A 22,156-nucleotide genomic window follows, 5' to 3' on the forward strand; every position below is an offset into this window, starting at 1 on the left:
TTCTGTGGGGGCTTGGTAACCAGCTACCAAACGAATCTGCTCCAGTCCTGAATCCCTCGACCATTACACCAACAACCTGAAAACAGCTTTCGCAGACCGCAACTACCCTCCCGACCTGGTACAGAAGCAGATAACCAGAGCCACTTCCTCATCCCCTCAAACCCAAAACCTCTCACAGAAGAACCCCAAAAGTGCCCCACTTGTGACAGAATACTTCCCGGGACTGGATCAGACTCTGAATGTGGCTCTCCAGCAGGGATACGACTTCCTAAAATCCTGTCCCGAAATGAGATCCATCCTTCATGAAATCCTCCCCACTCCACCAAGAGTGTCTTTCCGCCGTCCACCTAACCTTCGTAACCTCTTGGTTCATCCCTATGAAATCCCCAAACCACCTTCCCTACCCTCTGGCTCCTACCCTTGCAACCGCCCCCGGTGTAAAACCTGTCCTATGCACCCTCCCACCACCACCTACTCCAGTCCTGCAACCCGGAAGGTGTACACGATCAAAGGGAGAGCCACGTGTGAAAGCACCCACGTGATTTACCAACTGACCTGCCTGCACTGTGACGCTTTCTATGTGGGAATGACCAGCAACAAACTGTCCATTCGCATGAATGGACACAGGCAGACAGTGTTTGTTGGTAATGAGGATCACCCTGTGGCTAAACATGCCTTGATGCACGACCAGCACATCTCGGCACAGTGTTACACCGTCCGAGTTATCTGGATACTTCCCACCAACACCAACCTATCCGAACTCCGGAGATGGGAACTCGCCCTTCAGTATATCCTCTCTTCTCGATTTCCGCCAGGCCTCAACCTCTGCTAATTTCAAGTTGCCACCGCTCATACCTCACCTGTCTTTCAACAACTTCTTTGCCTCTGTACTTCCGCCTCGACTGACATCTCTGCCCTTACTCTTTGCCTTTAAATATGTCTGCTTGTGTGTGTGTGTGTGTGTGTGTGTGTGTGTGTGTGTGTGTGTGTGTGCGCGCGCGGCCGAGTGTACACCTGTCCTTTTTTTTCCCCCTAAGGTAAGCCTTTCCGCTCCTGGGATTGGAATGACTCCTTACCCTCTCCCTTAAAACCCACATCCTTTCGTCTTTCCCTCTCCTTCCCTCTTTCCTGAAGAAGCAACCGTCGGTTGCAAAAGCTCGATATTTTGTGTGTGTGTTTGTGTGTTTTATTTATTGTGCCTGTCTACCGGCGCATTCCCGCTTGGTAAGTCTTGGAATCTTTGTTTTTGATATATTTTTCTCCCATGTGTAAGTTTCTTCCTATTTTATTCACATCATTAATTTGAACCATATTTTTCAGCATCACCAACTGTTATGAACAGTGTTGACAGTCACACATTTGGCATTTGAGGCTATACAACTTCTACACAGCAAAGTAAGGTGCAGGAGATCAGTATACCTACGTGAATATCACATTCTGACACGAAGTAGTTCTACGTCACTCAAAAACGACGTCTGTTGGCCTCACTGTTCTTATTGATGGTTAAGTCAGTATAAAAGAAAATGGCTTCCCCTCTACAGGTCTCAGAATTGGAGCGTTCGTTTATACTTATACCTGCAAATGCAGGTACCATTATGGACGTACACTGGTGAGACAAAACATTACAGCCACTGCACAATACAAGACCGTGAAGTGTTCTTCGTGTTTGTTTCATGTTTGGCTCCTTGTAGTTGAAGCTGAGTCGGAACACTTTACGAGCTCTGTCACCCGACGTGATATCTGACTTATTTACCTTTTTCTTTTAATCCGTAGCCGTAGTCAATTCTTACGAATTACAGGTCCTGCTACTCGGTGTCTCTGAAATCTAGTGTGCAGCTGAGGAAAGGGTCGACTTCTTCAAATTCTACAAACATCTGCTCAAATCACAAAAAAGAGTGTCCACTACTTTGCTTGTACAAACACACATTTCCTTGAATGGGTGTACACATCATTAGAGTGACTCGTGAATTAGAGTAGAACACAACTCTGTATACGACATATGCCGTGAAGGCTGCATGACATTCAAGATTAGAGTCTATTTTATTTGTCACAAAGTCGTATTGTATTTTGTTTTCATTCTTTGAGAGTGCAGTTGCTGCTTGACAGTCAAGCCGCTACCAAGCCAGAATGCGAAAATGTAACACACAGCAGGTGGATCTGTTTAGTTGTTGTCACACCTTGCTGCTTTCTTGTATTTCAGACCTCCCGTTTAATGTCTGCACGTACAAAAACAAACACGGACTCACAGTTTATGTTCTGTGACCTATTACCTACTCGATATTATTCTGTCACGATCGTCTTTCCTTCTACTACACGAGGAGTGTGAAACGTAACACTTCAACTGAAGGCTGTCTAGCGGTGCTGCAGGCACACGGTGCAGTAAGGAAAGTAAATAAGCAGAGTAGAAATGAGTCAGGAATCATTCCAGCAACAATTTGGTTCACAAATGGGAAGATCTGCATACGGAAATGACTGATAAAGGGCACATTGTTAAGAGTCGGCACCTGGAAATGTACATCTCGGCAACAGCGAAGGCAGTCGATTATTGACGGTACTAATGTTAAGAGCACCGACGGGAAGTGGTCGAAGTACAGTGAAACCGTCAGAAGGTGAGACGGTGTCAGAGGTCTGCGCTCAATGTAGAATGTAGAAGTGAGAGGCATCCCTGCTTTCAAATTGAGGATAGGTACCATCTGTGGCAGATCTAGTGACAAAGAACAATGCTGGTGCAGGCACGAGTGTTTTGGAGCACAGCATTTAGTCCAAATAATGAACAGGGGGTAAGTAATCTTCACGTGTTCCCTAGTTGAGCCAGTTGTGTAAATTACAATTGCAGTGGGCCTCGTCGTCATTGTGATTGGACTGCAGATGAACGGACACGCGGTTGTACGAATGACGTTTCTTGCGATCCGGGTCGACGCACGTGTCAGATACACTGTTATCGATGTGACGGCTGCTAGAAATGTGCACTGTGCCTCAGATTCGGGGTGGTGAAAGCAGTTTATGCCGTTCCGGACATACACCTGTCCTTCCGAAAGATCTGCAGCATCGATTGAAAGCACTGTAACAGCTGTGGAATACGTGAATTTTATTGCGGATTGTTTACATCCCCTGATGCTTCACATCCTCCCCAAGAGTGATGGCATCTTCTAGCAGGATAACTGTTTGTGTCACAAGGCCAGAAGCGTACTACAGTAATTTTTTTAGGAACACGACAGTGATCTCACATTTGTGTCTCCGACAGCAAATTCTCTAAACCGGAATAAGATAAAACCCACTCGGAGCACTAATAGGCACGAGCTCGACAACCGCAAAGCACTGTCCTGCAATTTACGGGAATCACATTACCTGTGTGTAATTGCCCGGTGCCGAGGTGCTCTGCAAACCTGATGCGACTCGTCGAATACGTGCCACGCAGAACCACGGTTGTACGGTATTCCGAAGTTGGACAGACGTGCCATAATAGGGAGGAGGTGATAATAATATTTTGGACCATCAGTGTAGAGTTATGTTGCTAGTGTCCTTCAGATCAGCACATCAAATTTATTTTTCATAACGACAGAGAACAGTCTTAACAGATGTTTCCCAACGTACGAAATCGTCAGTGCCGGTGACAAGATTATACTGCGAAAGAAAAGAGTGCAAAGCTTTCTTATCGTGCTACACAGGTACCGAGAGGCAAATCGGATGATCACACGGGCACACACTACACAGTTGTCAAAGTCTGTCCACAGAAACCGAATAATCTCAAATCGACTTCCTAACTGTCACCATACCAACTCTTCGATGTGAGAGAAGTAGGCGAGAAGTTAAGTGAAAGCTCTCCACTAAGAATGTACCGTTTTAAAGAGAACGAAAATAGGTTCAAAATGTGCTCGACTTTGTGCTTGTGTTTACAAAAACACATTAAAAGTGTATGATACCTCAGCATCAAGGAACTATAGCTTGCACAAGAACCACACAAATGAACAGAGGCCTATGAGAGTTGTATCCACCTTTCTAGATGATGCTTGCACTCTTTACTTTCCGGTTCCCCTCTCCGATAATGTACCAGCAGTGGCGGTAATATCTCAGTGTGTCAGAAGACAACTGTCTGTTCCTTCTATGTGCCCCTTTATAGAGTATATCAATGTCGTAGAGCAGCACTGCTAGGGGTTAGCCACCTTTCGTTTCACTCTCCTTTCCGTACTGACTGACACACCGTTCAGTGCCAAGAAATTGACTGTTTGCGCTCCAGTGTCTACTTCCTCGTCCGGGTAAACCCACGAGATGTAGCAGTATCCAAATGGCAGCTGACAGGTGGGTACTCAGTGGTGCAAACTGGACAGTGTACAGCTGACTGGCCGTGACTGAATGTAGACGCAGAGGCCAGACTCGGTCAGGGCTCCGTCCCACTGTTGACACACCCACGTCAAAATCTTCTCGACAACCTGAGAGGCGCAACCCACTATGTTGTGAGCTACTGTGTAGTCAGAGCCAGGTGTGTGGCTCTGTGGAAGTTGTAGGTGCAGACTAGATGCTAATGTCCGGCAGCATTCAGATAGCTTAATGGTGCCAGTGTCAACATGAGACGCAGAATGTGTTCCTTTATCAGTGTATAGGAAAACAAACTTTCAACATTTAAATCATCAACGTGTGTGCTGTTTTCGTATAAGCTAAACAATCTTTTTTTGTAACAAAGCATTCGTCTGTTACTTCATGCATCGGCATATCTTCACGATATTAATTGTACTGGTATGAAATGGAAGTAGGTAATATGGAGAAAATCTATTAAGCTACAGTAATATGAAATAATATCAGGGAAGAAATGCTCAGAAATCCTGAACTCTCATGTAATAAAAGTGTTGTGACTGACAAAAATTTGTCAGATTGGGACTCCGAGCCGATGTCCTGCCTTTTGAGAGCAGTTGCCACAAAAATTAAGTTATTTGAGCATCCCACCAGCCCTGACTCAAGTTTTATTTTTCATTTGTTTCTGAGCCTTACTTCCCTGACATTTTATGGAATAGTATCTTTGTTGATTACATAACCATTAATTCTATTATGTGCCAGTAAACTTAACTCAGTCTACGTATATTTCTGTTGCTGCAGGGTAAGTCACGGCTTGCATCATGTGTGGCACTCGAGTGTTACTGTTTTGAAATCGCATGTGTTTTATGAAAAAAAACACTTTTCATAAAAGTAATAGATTAAAAACTGGTGGTAATTAAAGTTTTAGTGAGGCTCAGTGATGTGCTCAGATAGACCGACGGTTTAGCCAACTGCTCGTGAAAGGGCAGGAAGAGTCCCAGTCTGTCAAGGAGAGGTCCCCACGGGCGGGATCGTCTTTTCGAAACTGTCTGTAAGGTGATGTAGGTCACGGTTGCAGGTACTTCACCTTGCAGCCATTCACTCCTGTGGGTCCTCATTTACAAGTAATTGATGAAGGAAAAAAAGAAAATCATATTTTTACGCGATGTTCTACGGCTTTGTAATCGGCAGTTCTACTGCAGGAGGCATTGTAGCATAGTGGTTAGCATACGAGTATAACATACAGAATGTTGTGAGTTCAGATCTCGTCAGGTGCTTCAAAACTTTTTATTTTTATTGAGTTTATTGCTTTGTATGTAAGTTCTTTTAAATTTTTGATCTTGTGTCACATTGCTTTATCATCATGTTAACTTTTTCCTTTGCTCTTAATTTTTTTCCTAGCTCTTTTTTATCATTTGGAACCACTGTTTCATTTGGAAGCAACAGTGATTTTAATTATTTTAATTTTTCTATCACATTTGAAAATGTGGGTCTATTGGTTAGAAAACAACAGACAAAATAACAACAACATTTGAACCCCAGCAATCTGCACATTGTGCTCGTATCCTAACCACTGCACTACACCACCTCCAAAAGTAGGACTGTCTGTTTCAGCGATCAAGCACATCACGCAAAATTGCAAAAAAATTTTTTCGTCTATTACTCACAAACGAGGGCCAGCTGGGCTGAATGGCTGTAGGATGTGGTACCTCTCTGACTCTTAACCTTCATTACAGTATAGACGCTTTCAAAAATTCAGTTCCATCACTTGGGACCTCCCCTTGTAGACAAACTTCCATTAGTCACTATATATTTGTGCCTTCAGTAAGTAATTAAGATATCAAAAAAACTTCTGCAAAATTGCTGGTTTATGGGCCATTTACAGGTAACATTCCTAGCTTTCAAAAACCCCAACCTCTTCTCTGGTTCATGTTCATTGGTGATATCTTCATGATCTGAACCCTGGATGTTGACCTCCAACTCTCTGACCAAATTGAGCCCATTAACCACCAAAAGTACCTGTACCTTGACAGCCACCATCCCTTTCACACCAAAAACTTATTCCTAATCAGCTCAGTCATCTACGGACGGAACTTCCTCGACCAGTATGTCGAACTTCTCACAGAGACCTTGACAGACGGGCACAGACCCAGAGCACAGTCGGTGAAATGATTTCCCACGCTGCATCCCCACACACCACTAATCTTTACGCCACCCCCGGGAACCGGCTGCGGAGGAGAACTTCCTCGTCGTGCGGTACCGTCCCGGACCGGAGGGACCGAGCCGCGTCCTTCAGCACGTCTACGACCGTCTTTTGTCGTGCCCAAAAATGGGGGACCACCCTCGCACTTCTCCCACTCCTGACCACTCGCCACACGGGACACCGGGGACCGAGACGTGTCCGCTTCGCCTATTCGGCACGTCCTAGTCTAGTCCCGTCACAGGCTTATCCTGTCCCGTCAGAGACGGGGCCTCCTGTGAAAGCGACTGCATCGTATACCATTTCTTCTACAATTTTTGCACAGCATTTTGTGTCGAGCAGAATGAATGTAACCGTAAAATAGTGGCGAGAGCAGGTGTAACTGCCCCGTGGCAAAACACGCTGCCTCACGACCCGTGCCGTGCGGACACTTCCGGCCGGGCACCAGATCTACACGGACGGGAGTTGTCCTTCGGCACAGTGTCCGTTTGCGTCAGCCTCCCGGTCTCGATCTTTGCTAACCACTCGCACCCACATTCTATTGCCGACTGTCTCCCCTTCTTCAGCTCACTCCCTTGTGTCGACACTGTGCACTGCTCGAACTCACCGGGTCCACTGCGCCTGCGTCCCACCGATCGGCTGCCTCCCTGTGAGCTGCCGCCGCCTTTCCTGAACCCTCCCTCCTGCTCCTCAATCCTTCCTCCCCTCACCCTCACCCTCCTCAATCCTTCCTCCCCTCACCCTCACCCTCCTCAATCCTTCCTCCCCTCACCCTCACCCTCCTCAATACTTCCTCCCCTCACCCTCACCCTCACCGTCTGACACATCTGCCCATCCCAGTCCACCTGCTGAACTGCAGGCCCGGCATTACGTATCCTGCGCAGTGTAGGTTTGTGTGTGTTTGTGTGTGTGTGTCCTCCTGTTGAAAGAAGCATTCACCCAAAAACTTGTGACGCTTTCATTACACAGAAGTGCCAAAAGTCATGAAATAGTCATATGTCATATGCACATATACAGATGGTGGTACTATCGTGTACATGAGGTATAAAAAGGTAGTGCATTAGTGGAGCTGTCATTTGTACTCGGGTGGTGCCACGTGGAAAGGTTTCCGATGCAGTTATGGCCACACGCCAGCAATTAACAGACTTTGAATGCGAAATGGCAGTTGGAGCTAGGCGTGTGGGACATCCCACTTTGAAAATCGGGGAATTCAGTATTGAGAGAATCGCAATGTCGAGAGTGCGCCGAGAATACCAGATGTCGGGCATCGACGTCGATTGCGAACAGTGTTCACTCGACAATGGAGAGTGGCGGCATTTGCATAGAATTGTTGGTGCTAACAGACGAGTGACAATCCGTAAAATAAGTGGAGATGTCACTGTGGGATGAATGTATCTGTTAGGACATTGCTGCAGAATTTGATATTAATTGGCTACAGCGACAGACGACCGACACGAGTGCCTCTGCCGTCGGCCGCACTGCCTCTCCTGGCCTCGTTACCGTATCAGTTGGACCCTAGACAGCTGGCAGTGCGTAGTCTGCTTAGACGAGTTGTTGAGAGCTGACGGTAGGGCATACTAGAGGTGGGCAAAACTGTTCTTTTCAGAGATCGGATCAGAACTGTTCACTCCCCGAAATGAACTAGCTCTTTTTCATGACTCACCACTCATTCACAATAGAAAATAAATGGAAGGCACATTGCCCTTTAAACTTGGTTTATTCCAGTACTATACCTGTATTTTGATCTTATTTGATCCTGTTTTGAAGTAACACAGACAATGAATAAGAATTTTGTATTGTTTATTGAAATTTCCACGATATGACAAAGTTTTTGATTAATGATTTATTTTGCACTATTGTGCTTTTTTGGGTGATCGGAAAATGTTGTAACTTGAGATTTACATTAACAATATATTTGGCTATAATGTATTAAAATTTCATTAACCTCGTACAAATACATCGCAAGTAATATATTTTTAAAGTGAACGTTTCCTTCCGAAGACGCCTAAAATCGCAAAATCCGTACCAGAATAAGAAAAAATATATATAAATTTGACTGTAAGGGTAAAGTGCTGCATATAGCTTTACGCAGAATAAAACAAGGAAAATATTGGTGTATCACATTTTGCGATACATTTATCGGTTCGCTCATAATTAAAGCATAAATTCGAGTGTCCATAATAAAAATCCTATAGTAAGAGGAGTCGTCAGGAACCTAATCTGATCAGTTTAAACAAATAAAAAACAAATGATGTATACATAACACAATAATGTAATATACATAGCAGTATTACTACGAACAACAATATCCAGTAGAGACCAACTACGGTGCAGAGGCACCGAGTCGAGCACGTCGAGCTGCAAGCAGTATTACTGCGCGAGCTAAGACCGCATAGACTAGAGTGACACCTGAGTCGTTTTGCTCGACACTCCAGCTAAAGTCGAGAACGGTGGGGTGAGTGTCGAGCAGGCGAGTTCCGAGGCTGGGGGAGCGGTGAACGGCCAACAGTCACCCGCTCCGAGACAAATCGTCCGGTCTCTTGCGAGCAGGTTGTTGCAAGTAGTTCTTACATTCTCCGCTAGGAGGCTCTCTGTCCTGTTGCTCGCATCAACTGCCCAGAGGGTAGGACGTGCGACTGAAACGATCGCCGACGGACTGCTGTGCCCGCCAGACACTGCACGCAGCAGAGGAAGCACTGAGACGGCACGGCATATGTGAAACACAAAATCCAGTGGGGTACTGCACAATGCTGGCAGCCAAGGTAGAAGCGAGGCAGAGGCCGGTGCTGGCCGTGTTGTGTGGCGTGCAGTCTGCTCTGACCAGCAGAGGTCCCACTGATATGCTCCGTCTCTCTCTCTCTCTCTCTCTCTGCTGTGGGAAACGTTTGGAGCTACCGTTCTTTTTTTCTGAATCCCTGATTGTTCACTCCTTTGAAAGATTCAACTCTATGAATCAGTTCAGGAGTGGATCCCCCATCTCTAATGCATACTCCACAGAGCTGTCGACTCAGATTATCGATGAGACACTGTGCAAACTGGTGGCGTGAGCTGTGTGAACATGTATTGGACAGGGTTCTCTGCTCCAACTGAACTGATCATTGACTGGAAACGGTTACGATCGACAACTTAAAGACCATTTGTGGCTATTCGTGCGCTTCACGTTTTTTATTATTTTTTTTTTATTTTTTATTTCAGCCATATTTCTTGCTCCTCTGTCGTTAATTTTCTTCAGTAATTTCTGTTAGTTGGTCTTAATGAGGTATGTTAACTGTAATTTAATGATTGAATGTTGCAGGGACAGTTGTGTGTGACAAAGACTTGCTCTTGTGGCTTTGTGAAGTAAGATATATCTGCTTAAAATATTTTCACTGTCTTTTTGTAGTCTTTACAGTAAGAGTTTTCTACAGCCTCGCATAGTGTCCCACGTTTGTAGTAACGGGTGTTGTATCGTGAGGGATCGTGTCTCACATTTATTGTTCTGTATTCGAGTTGTACCTTCTGTGATCCTACCAGTACGTAGGGTGGTATGAAATACTGGAAAAAATGTTGCATTTTGAATTAAAAATGCCAAATGAAGTTACAACAAATTGAAATGTGTATCTTTCTAACAAGGAGTATTTACCAGTGGACGAATAATTATTGTTGTTGTTGTTGCTATTATTATTATTATTATTATTATTATTATTGTTATTGTAGTAGTAGTAGTAGTAGTAGTAGTAGTAGTAGTTTTACATAATGTCCACAGTTTGCAATATACATGCTTTGCCACTTTCAATACATATTATCAGTAAAAAATCATAGAGGAGTAATCAGTTGTCTCCAAGTGTTATTACAGTTTCCTTTATTAACTGCAATATCTTTCTGCATGTTTGATCTGAAACCACCTCCAATTGTTCCAGGAGGCAGCCATCAGAGGACATGCTTCACCTATTACACGGTAAAAGCTTCATTATTCCTGTGAAAAAACATAGCCGTGTTCTTCCACATACCTTCCAAACCCAAACTTCTGCTTCTTCTTAGTGGGAATGTCATGGAAAGTTTGTTGAACTCTAATCTTCTGTCCTTTAGATGTAGACTTTATATGTAACTTTTTTGTGTGTAGAAAGTAAGTATTTAATAATGGCAAACATTCTTATTTAATGTTGTCCATTAACACAATGGAGACTGGCCACTTAGTAGAATATAGGGCCTAAAAGTTGGCCTTTTATACCATTATTTGAAGCATTATCAATACACATGTAATTGGTGTATCTTGAAGAGTAATACGTACTAAAAAGGGTCAAACTTCAAAATTTATTTTTCATGTTTACTTTTATTCTTTGATGGATTACAAATTTTAAAATAATGATGACAGAAAGTGTTGTTACCCTCCCACAGACAAAAATGTGAGGTGAGTTACGGAGCAATTTCTTTCGCTCGAACTTCCAAAATTTCTTGCTCGCTCAACAAACGTGACATATTTGTAGCAGAATTACAGCAAACTGTGAAACCTAATGAGTGCGCATATGAAACTACATCAGTGTGATCGTTTGTTACCTTCGAGGTAAATTAAGTTGACCAGTCCATGGGCAGGTCACGAGCTGTCCGTACATTGTTCTCGTTCACAGTGAGTCTAGTTTTCAAGTGATAGATGGTTCACATATTGAGAAAGTCGTGATCTGACCTGTACTCGAGCGTCGTCTTTTGAACGTGATATTGTGACCCTGGCTGTGCTGGGCTCGGCCTCCAAATTGTTAAGAATGTGAGTAATAATAGGTAGTATTCGAGAGTATTTCCATCCTATACACAACTGAACAATGCGCTTAGACAGACAATGTTCTTATCGTGAATTTAACATTTTGAGCTAAGCTGTAAAATCTGACAATGAGTCCACCGTCTCTCAAAGTTGTTGAACTATGCATAGGACAAAAATACACTTTAGTGTTAGCAGTTATTACTGTATTACATTAACTTTCTTCTTGGTAATTCTATCTCTGTTTCTTGTGATCCATTGCTTTCTCCTCCATTTCACTGTGTTTACAATTTCCTATCCAGTCACACAGGAACGAATCTTGGTTTTCCCTTTCCTATTACGTATTTATAAACAATGATCTGTAGAGCCTCATTTCCCCTTAAAATAACCAAATCTACTTTTTGCCTCTCGTTTTCTTCACTGCAGTAATTAGCAGTGGTGTGGGAGGGGGGGTGGGGGTGAAGGCCTGGTTGTCGCCTACATAAAATGTTCATCCGCCTTTAGATGATATTCTGCAGCACTTACCTTCCCTGAAGCAACGAGTACAGCTGCTTACCAAGTGAAGTGTAGCCACACTACTAAATATAACAACAGGGCACATAAAGTGTTTGTTTTGGGCTTGCCTATCTACCAAATGAAAGTAAGTCATAGGATGAAATCAGTGGTGTATTGTCACTGTTGATTACATATGTAACTATCATGTCCATACTGTATAAATTTATAAGATCACTCATAGCAGCCAGCGTAGGTATACACCTAGGCGTGCTACCAAAAAGACACACAGACTGACTGCAGATTGAACACTCACTCAGTACTTTGCAAAATACACTTTGGACTGTCAGTTCTAACTTACAATTTTACAAAAAGGATAGAGTGCTGCTCACCATACAGTGAAGATATTGAGAAGCAGAATGAAATGGCTGCTGAACAAGTTATTGTTTGCCCAGAAGGCCTTTTGCCTAAATAGGCAAAACTTTTTTGTACAGTTAGAAAACTAGGGTTAACTCCTAGCCCCTAACCCACTGACTGACTACACTGCCTGACAGCGAAGGACCCAGACGGGAGGAGAAAATGAAAGGATATGTCAGCAGTCATGAGGGTACGTGATGTTATTTCGGTGAATGCGAAACAGAGTTAAATTTACGAAGAAATCGGCAGTGCGATCCGGCTTACCGGAACGACATTACGCCGCCTCCGGCCCAAATACGGAACAGATTCGGTGGAAGGGTGTCACGGAGCCACCGTATACCCTCCCGCCTCGGCCCAGCCCTCGTCTCCCAGATAGTGGCAGAGTTGACGTGTGACATGGTCCCTCGGATTTCTGTCGGGGACAGAGCTGGGGATACGGGTGGCCACAATCGTATCTCGAGTCGCAGAAACGGTCCGTAGAGACATGTGCCGCACGTCGACGTGTAGTGCCGTGCCAGAAAATGGCACCGCGATACTTTAGAATGTTCTCCGAATTACTAAAATCTGTGATCTGCAGTCGTATACCATTTTTCCCCGTACTGTGATGCCGGAAGTAACACTGCCGTGCCTTTCCGAAGCAGTGGAACTAGAGGATTTCTCCCAAGGCCTTCACCGTACTCGCCGAGGGCAATCGTCGGGGTAGTATGTGGCGGCAATTCATCGCCGGATGAGGTGCGGTGCCATTCGTCAGGTATCTGTGCTTCCCGGACTCGGCATCACTCCAGATGCAGCCGACGTACGGGGTGGTAATACCCGAGTCCGCCGCCGTTACTGCCTGGCCGACGGTGTACGACGACCACAAAGTGTTGCAGGGGATCCGTTATTTGTTCACCGACGGCAGGTGCGGGTGTGAAGGGTCGCAGTATGCTCAGTGCACGAAGCGGCGGTCCTCCTGTGCTGTGGTCGGATGCATTCTCCTAGAACCTTGAGAGTGAGAGCACCTGCCCTCGACTTCCCGTGGAGCCAGACAGTGGCCGACTGTCAAGCCTAAATGTTCCACAGACTCGCACTGGCCGTCCCACCTTGTAGACGTGACGGGTTCGAGACGTTCTTCCGTCGATATCTCCCAGAGAGCAGTGTCCCGACACTTACCAACCGTGAAATGTCCCGAATGTCTTTTGTCATCACAGAAGACTGGAAGAGGGTTGTGTCATCCTAAAAATGTCGTGACACAAAAGGACAAATCATAAAGTCTTTGCCCCTATTTTTTAGCCACATTATGGCTGTAAATGCAAAGTCAGTATATTCTTCCCCAGCGTTGGACCTTTCTCAGTTCTTGCCGGCCTTATCTGCCAGTATCTCTGCCACACGGCGCTGCTCTCAGTTGTTACAGATGGTGGACGTGCTTCACACATCCACACCATTAGAGCAGCAAAATGTGGTTTGTTTCCTACGGAGCGAGGGACAACTCCTGTCAGGCTGTATGGGAAAATGCGACCCACACGTGGGGAAACTGTCTCACTTTGCGAACTTGCGGTGGTGTTGCAAGTCCGAAAAAGGCTGTAAAGCCTCGCACGGTGACGAGCGTTCGGGGAGGCCGCATTCTTCACTGAAAGATGACATTTCCTGTGTGGATGCAATGGTGAAAGCAGATCGGTGTGTGCGTGTCGCGACCGTGAGCTCAGTGTATCGTACAGGAGTGCTTGCGATAATGTTCACGGGCCCTTAGGATACCAGAACGTTTTGTGTCGGTTGGTGCCTGAGCAGTCGGACGACACGATGAAAGGCGAGCGAATGGTGTCTTCCCTGAATCGCTACTCAGAGGATGGTGAAGGTTTCCTGGACTGCATTGTTACTTGTGATGAAATGTGGATACTGTATTTCACACCAGAATCTGAGCAGCAGAGCACAGTGTGGAAATATCCAATTTGCCTGTTACAAAAAAAAATCCAGTTTTCGTGAAAATGATGTTAATGGCCTTCTGGGATAGCTGTGGACTGTTCCTTCTGGATTTCGTGCCAACTGGTGAAACTGTAAATGCCGACAGTTATTGTTCCGCACTGTCAGGTCCGAGTGCTGCCACCGGGGCAAAGCACCGACGGATTCTCGATGTGGACAATGTGATTCTTCTCCGTGACAAAGTGAAACGCCACATGTGGATCGGAACTGCCGAAAAGCTCCGGACATTTCATTGGGAGATTCTGGACCGGCCACCTTCCAGTCCAGACCTCACCCATAGTGATTTTCACATTTCCGGACTGCCGAAGAAGTACCCGGCAGGACAGCAGTTCACAAATAACGGTGAAGCCGAGACGGCATTCTGACGGTGGTCCCGTAGTCAGCTGCCAAATTTTGCTGCAGAGGAATCTCAAATTTAATGTTGAGATGGGGACGTGTGTGAACCGGTGTGGGGTCTGTGTGGAAAGATAGTGTAAGGTACGTAGAATGGGGTGTATATTTGTCATTACCTGTATGTACCCTAGTTTTGTTAATCAAAAATAGTTTCTGATTTGTCTGTGGATTTCAGTTCCCATGAAATTTCAGTGTGTACTGCTGTTCATGTCCATTATGTACCTACACATTGACAACACTCTGGCACTCTGGTGACCGTTCTAACTGTCACAGGGAATTCAAACTCTAATCGTTTAAAAAATCCACCAATGCTTCTTATGTGCTCAAAGTTATAGTCACGTCCGACCACGTGTTTTGGATACTTAACCTGCTTAAAAATTAAAAGGAAAGAAAAATCAATAAACTTCTGCGTAAGTTCATTTATTAGTGTACACCTGAACTGTAGAAAATGGGATCTGTCCTCAAAACTACAATGATCGGCAGCCGTTGTTTGATGGATCCCTCAGGCTTAGACACTGTTTCCCATGTGGAAATCAATCGCACCATTCATCGTAACTTAACGGAGCCCACATTTTCATAGTCACTCACACCAACACAGTGGACATTCTCGAAAACCACTCCGTTCGGCAGTTGCCGATCTCATTTGTCCCCGACCACACGTACGCTGCATTGTCTCGCCGGGATGTCGGCACGCCGGCTCGTGGTCAGATTCCTCATGACATTCTCGGCCTTCTCAGTTTCCGTGGCTGTAGTAGTCTCACGGGTGCACCAGCTCAACTCGTTCCTCGGTGCCTGGTGCCGATGTGCGACCCGGCATCCCTGGTGCCTGTGGACTGTTTACCCACAGCACGGTCCCACAGTATGTGCTCCAGAGTGTCCACACTGCCACAAGTGTAACTGTCATTCATGTGGCTTTTGATATTGTACTGATTTGGCATGTAGTCCGTGACTGATCCAGTTCATGTTTCACTCTGCTTGACGGATGAAAAACACTGAAAAACTCGTTTTTAGTCTCTCCCTGATCTTAGGGAGAAATCTGTGTGTTCTCCTTCCTGTGTTGGTTTTCCATTTATTTTGACATCTGTTACTAACTTTTTCGTGTTGGCCTAAGTTCCATGTATCCTCTGTACAGTTCCTGACGGAATGAAAAGTTTGATATAGAACTTTGAAACAAATTGACGAATTTATTGAAATGTAGATTGAAAACGAGGAAAAATTTGCACCATTACGTATCATAAATGCCCTTCACATGGTTTTCTATAGAATGCCGTAAGGGTGGTCACCATTCCGTTCCGTTCCATACATTTCTGCAGGTGACAAACAAAAGCTCCCACTACGCGATTCGGTGTGTCCGGTGGGATCTCCTCGACAGCTGTACATACCCTTTAATCAAATTCGGCCACAGTGTGAGTACGGGTTGCGTACACTTGACCCTGCTAGTACCCCCATGGGAAGTCGGGGGCAGTGAAATTGGGCTACTGTGCTGGCCAATGAAAGTCTCCAAATTGAGGAAACCAGTTGACTAGGAAAATGTTGCCACAAGACGTTCACAGATTGGCAGGTCGTACGAACTGTTGCCGCCTCCTGTCGGAAGCACTTGTAACGATCTCTGGTAACCTTTACTGCACGACCGTGAAGATACTCGAAAGAAAAGAACTGGACGGATTGTGTCAAATGAAGTCAAGCCACTCCACACCACAGGGGGGGGACACGTTTGCAGCGAAGGCGTTCCTCGTGCGTACTACAGTTGCCTCGGTTACGTGGTACCGCCTATTTCTGTTTATTTATACCACTTTGTACACGAAAATGGATCTCGTTCGATATCGGTAGTTTCGCAGTTTCGGGCGACCCGCTAAAGGTTCCAGGTAGATGTTAGTCGGGCAAGTTTGTTTCGTACACTTAGTTTCAGTACGACCTGCAGTTTTTATGGGTGGAAGTGCAGGTTGTCGCTGGTGGTGCAGCCAGGGAACGATCTGGCACCATTAGCGTCGAGTGGCGTCAGTACGGTGAGGACTCAGGGTGAGTGCTTGACGCACCTCCTCACTTCCGTGTTCTCCGTTGCCGTGGACTTCACTCCTTCGCACAAAATGCAGCAGTGCCGAGTAGCTTCAGCCACTGTACATTTGCCCGATTATCCGGAATTTTATCGTTTCATTTCGACTCGAAATGGCGATAAGAGTCACCGATGTGACGAGACTCGTTACGTCTGAAATACACCTCGACAGCGAATGCTCGGAGCTGTGTACTCTACGAGGCTGTAATTACAAATGGCCGTCCTGCCTCGGTGCAGCTCACGTGTACTTATTTAGGATAGGTGCATTAGCGACTGCGTGCTGCGTCACTCGAATTGTGCCGTTTATTCTGTCACACCCTGTACTGCCTTTTGAATGTCCTTCTGTACCCGTGTAGAATGCCTCAAATCTTTAACTGCCGAAACTGTCTCTGTTCCACCGAAACAGTACCACTGCCCCGACTTCGACCGGCCTGGCGATCTCCGAGGTCGGCGGCGTCGGACGTGACGCCCCCGACTCGACACACCTCGTCTCGGCACCGGACGCGGGTACCGGTGACGGCCGACACCACTGCTCCGGCCTTGACGTCCAGTGGCAATTCTGACAGTGGTAGCGGCGCCACCGATACTTATAAAGGGGGAACCGTCACGGACAGCGTCGAAAATGGATCGGGAGAGGAGCGGCACTCTGCACACGTGAAGCCGCCATTTTCCTACGCGGAGCTCATCGCGACGGCCATAACCAATTCACCGCACAGGTTGGTACTGCTGCTACAGTTTCTAAATTCTTTTGTTAAAATACACTACAACATCCTCAATACGTGCAACCACAGATTGGCATTACTCATGGTATCTTATACGTATTACAGCTTCGTCCATTACCGTGCAAGTTACTACCGGATGCCTCAACACAAATACTGTTATCTTGTCCCCACTTCCTGCCAGTATTTTCCATGTTTCCCTCCTCTCTGATTCTGTGGAGAAACTCTTCGCTTGTCATCTTACCGTTCCACATAATTTTGAACGTATTTCTGTAGCTCTGTGTCCCAATTGCACCCGTTCTATTATTGTATTCCAGTTTCCACAAAGTCCACAGATCAGCCCCTTGCTTGCTGTGCTCCAAACATACATTCTCAGAAATTTCTACCTCAAATTAAAGCACGTGTTTGATCGTATCAGACTTCTTTTGACCACGATTCCACTTTTTGCTTGTGCTATCCCGCTTTTTATATCCTCCTTTCTCTCTGGTATCTTTTTTCATTTCCAGTTTCAGCAGAGTTGCTTCAATTCATCTACTCTGTCGTCCCCAACTTTGACGTTAAATTTATCGCCGTTTTCACATTTGGTACTCCTCGTTACTTTCTGCCTGCCTCATATTTGTATGTTTAGGCCTAACCGTTTGATTCTTTTCGTACACCATCCCATCGACTGCTATTTTCACCAATTATCCGTATCGCAATATGTACCCGACTATTCCAGCTCTCCGTTTCTTTCCATTCTTTAGCAGGCATTCTTTCCTTGATTTTTAGTGGGCTTGATCAATGCACCTGTTCATCGGCACTCCCTGTAACACACTGTTCTTCATGTTTCACACCCATATAGATCACATCTCTAAGATTAAGAATTTATTAAACTTTTTCTGCTATATGTTGGCAGTTGTTCTCCTACAGCACGTCCTCCTGCTTTGTGTAAATTTTGCTGGAAGAGTTATTTTGGCATATGTTGCAGTAATATTTCTTTTCCTATGTATGTATATTGAAATAATACTGCTTCTCAAGTTCATTTACAATCACTGACAAATGTCTTTGTTACCAGCTATTTTGAAAATTTTTGTGAAGCAGTATACGAGAGAACTGTGGAACGTCTCTGTGCACGTGATTTGTTCTCAGAATTGCAGTTTGCCTCCAGGAAAGGAGTATGCCCAAAAGATAACATTTTATTCTTTTGTTTGTAAGGCCCAAGCAGAACTATGGTAGGTTGCGAAGAGTATGAGGCTTGTTGAGAAAGTGAGAGCACTCGTGCTCTATCAAACAGTGGAAAATCCAAAATGGAATAACAATAACATTAAGAAAAGGATAGATTGCTACTCACCGTATAGTGGAAATGTTGAGTCGCAAACAGGTGCAACTAAAAGATAACTGCTAAAAAGCATTCTTCTGAATCAATCACACACACACACACACACACACACACACACACACACACACACACGTGTGTCACACACACGACCACTGTCTCTGGCCACTGAGACCAGATGTAGCCTCAGCAGCCAGAGACAGTGGTCATGTGTGTGAGACTTGCATTTGTGTGTGTGCGTGCGCGCGTGTGTGTGTGTGTGTGTGTGTGTGTGTGTGTGTGATGCTTTTTGGCTGGAAGCTTATTTGTTTAGCAGTCTTTTTGTTGTGCCTGCCCATGACTCAACATTTCCACTGTATAGCAAGTAGCAATCTACCCTTTTTTTTTAACCCTTTGACTGATGGGGACGTGTTAACTTGTCAAGCCTCGTCATTCTCCTGGCGCACCCGACTTGTTTAAGTGCGGCCCTCAGGTTTTCCCTAAATTGCTAAGGACGTGTTGATCCATACCGCGCCACTGGCCTTTTAACCTCTAGGAACGAATTTAGCCGCAACAAGTCACAGCTACCTGAGCACGACAGACGTGTAAACGTGCAGTGCTGCCTTTCCGTCGTGCTCCACCAGTAGCTGTTCGGTGGTCTGACTGTGGATAGTTCGTGAGTGCATATATGTTTGTTGTAGTGTTCACTCTTTGCAGAATTCGTCTTCGGTTCCTGTGTTTTCATCAGTTTTCTTGTTTTCTACGGGAGAAAAGTCACGTCACCGTGGTTGCACAGATTGAGAGATCCTGGATACGCTCACAAGGAGCGACAGTGAGTGTGAACTATCTGATGTTGCTAGCAGTGACGAGTCTTTGACAGAATCTCTGAGCTGTAGTCCTCGGCCTTTTACGTTCGAGGGGAAAGCAAGAATTACAGTCACCAGTTACTCTCAAACTGAGGAATCAGAAAGTAGCAATGAAACAGTTTCAAAAAGAGCGCGCTTAAACTATTACTTTGATGACACGAGTTCAGGACACAAATGTAAACTAGATACTGACCCAAGTGTCAACTAGATACTGATCCAAGCATTCTTTCATTGTTTGTGATATTTATGTCTGAAGATCTGTTGCAATTTATTGCAGACAACACAAATCATTTTCACATTTACACCACAGAATCTGTGAATTCTCGACTGACAAAGTGGAAAGACACTGGATTAGAGAAAATGTATTGTTTTGTTGCTATTTGCCTTCTGCAGTGTTACGTGGTTTTATGCTTAATTACAGACTTGCTATTTCGTCATTTGATTTGTTTTCACCACGTAACGCCGGTTGTTTACGTCCTCCTTCGTTGCTGAGCGATGTATCGTGTTTCGTTCTGATGCCGCAACTCTTCCTTTTCTATATCTTTACTACTTTTTATCTATATAAATGATGAACTATTGGTTTTGCCATTTAACAACTTTTTAATAACTGTGGCAGTATTACAGGCATTGGGTCCCACCTAATGTGTCACCCGCCTATACGTTTTACGTGAACCTTTCGAGACTCGATCGATCTGTTTACGAAGCGAAGGCAGAATATCTCTTCCTTTGACGTCGTCCGACGACGATCTAGGAAGCTTGACGCCCTCACGGCCCGGGCTCTTCCACGGCTCGCAGTAGTTTGCAGCATTCGTTTTATTCCTCGCCCACTTGCCGCTACGTCGAACTTTCGTGGTGATCGTTGGGCAACGTCTTCCATGTTATCTGCAACATAAATAAACCTTCTTCCCACAGTATTTCTGAAAACCCAATAACAAACTTAAAGAACATAATAATAATAACTGTTCTTACAATTATTCGTATAAGTCTCGGTCGATTTAATGAGGGGTGGGACAGGCCTAAACCTTGTGACACCACACTTCTAATGGTCCAAGTTATGAATTTAAAATTAAGTGATTATTGGTCCACAGATACACTTTTGAACACACCAATTTTCAGCAAAATTATGTCCCGGGACCGTTTTTGTCTACTTCTAAGAATGCTACACTTCAGTGATAACTCTTCTAATGCTGAAGGTGACAGTATATTTAAAATTAGGATGACTGTTAACAAAGTAATTCATTTCGTCCACATCGTAAGATGTGTTCCAAAAATGACCAACATAGAGACAGAAGTGATCCCCCAGGCTGTGGCTAAGCCATGTCTCCACAATATCCTTTCTTTCCAGAGTGCTAGTTCTGCAAGGTTTGCAGGAGAGCTTCTTTAAAGTGTGTAAGGTAGAGAGACGAGGTACTGGCAGAAGTAAAGCTGTGAGGACGGGGTGTGAGTCGTGCTCGGGTGGCTCAGACGGTAGAGCACTTGCCCGCGAAAGGCACACAGTTTTAATCTGCCAGGAAGTTTCTTATCAGCGCACACTTCATTGCAGAGTGAAAATCTCATTCTGGTAACTCTAGCATTACTTAGCACCATTTTAGATATATGGTTTTTATGTGTTAATATATCTTATGTTTTTATTGGTTTAATATGCTTTCCAATCAAGGACAAGGCCTTCAGTTGGGTTCTGTTGTCTTGTTGTGGATGTAACCAGCTAGTTAAATTTCCTCAGCTGTAAGTATTTTTAAGTGTATGTAATTTCTCCTGAGTGTAATTGTTAATATTTTCTGTCCCTTGTACTGGATTGTTATTTAACACCGAGATCCATTTAGTTACTGCAATTTCCGAGGTCCAGTCTGCGTCTACCGGTAGACGTCACAATCTTCGACATACAACGGGGTGGCGTGTGCTCGGCTGCGCAGTATCCGGTGTGTGGCCAGTTCTGTTTGACACCTGCCAATATATTTTAGTACATTGATGACTCCCGACGATTGTGCGTCTTTTAATTTTTCGTTTCCCCCACGGATTTTGCCCACAGTTTTATCCTATCGTATGTGGATTGTCACGTGCTGTCCAGGCTTGTGTTTTGACTGAGTTGTGGAAATATTTTCCTGATCACACACGGTGTGGATCGGACTCCCATCTGCCATTTCATCCGAGGTTTTACCGAGGAGTTCTACTGTTTCTCCATTCATCGTCGGCGTTGTCGTTGTTACCGTGAGGCACCGTTATACCGAGAGGAAAGGCGCGTCGATTTTAGAGCACGAGATATGGTGTCCTTAAGCCATTGACAACACACGACGGTCACGGTAGCACCTGATTCCAGAATAGCTTCAGTAGTTAGGATCTACGAACTGTCCCTTCTTGACCAGGTCCCCAAAACTTAACTCGAAACGATCGTCTATAAAGGCTTTGTACAACGAGAAGAAATGTTGCAGTTTATGGAATAATAACAGATACGACCAAACTGTCTTGCCTCTTCTGTTTTGTTTAACATAACTTCGTTAACAGTTTCATCTCGCATTCACCACTCATTCACCGAAACCCTTTGATTAACAGTTTTGGTTGCTTGACACCAACAGTCAATGATAATGATACAGCTTTTCTCCTTTTTATAAACTGAAGCCCGCTCTCCGCGATATAATAAAAAAAAAGTCTCAATACCTCTTCCCTCGTGAGATGCGAATAAACCGCTCTGTAGGTGTACTCAGTTTAATGACCACACTTCACTATCTGCTATTTCTCGTAAC

General features: G+C 44.9%; 2 protein-coding genes across 2 annotated transcripts in view; both read left to right on the forward strand.

Annotated features, from left to right (window-relative positions):
* Nucleotides 1–22,156, forward strand: part of LOC126295269 (uncharacterized) — a 254,583-nt gene that overhangs the window by 219,837 nt on the left and 12,590 nt on the right. Inside the window, exons 26-27 of the mRNA XM_049987697.1 lie at nucleotides 10,390–10,427; nucleotides 16,943–17,252. Coding sequence (XP_049843654.1) covers nucleotides 10,390–10,427; nucleotides 16,943–17,099 — 195 coding nt within the window. The 3' untranslated portion in view covers nucleotides 17,100–17,252. The remainder of the gene's footprint in view (nucleotides 1–10,389; nucleotides 10,428–16,942; nucleotides 17,253–22,156) is intronic.
* The window catches only part of LOC126295068 (forkhead box protein L2-like), a 63,021-nt gene continuing 58,023 nt past the window's right edge, over nucleotides 17,159–22,156 (forward strand). The window contains exon 1 of the mRNA XM_049987314.1: nucleotides 17,159–17,190. Within this exon, the coding sequence (XP_049843271.1) occupies nucleotides 17,159–17,190 (32 nt within the window). The remainder of the gene's footprint in view (nucleotides 17,191–22,156) is intronic.

This window comes from Schistocerca gregaria, chromosome 11 (assembly GCF_023897955.1).
Source record: "Schistocerca gregaria isolate iqSchGreg1 chromosome 11, iqSchGreg1.2, whole genome shotgun sequence".
Classification (NCBI taxonomy): Eukaryota; Metazoa; Arthropoda; class Insecta; order Orthoptera; family Acrididae; genus Schistocerca; species Schistocerca gregaria.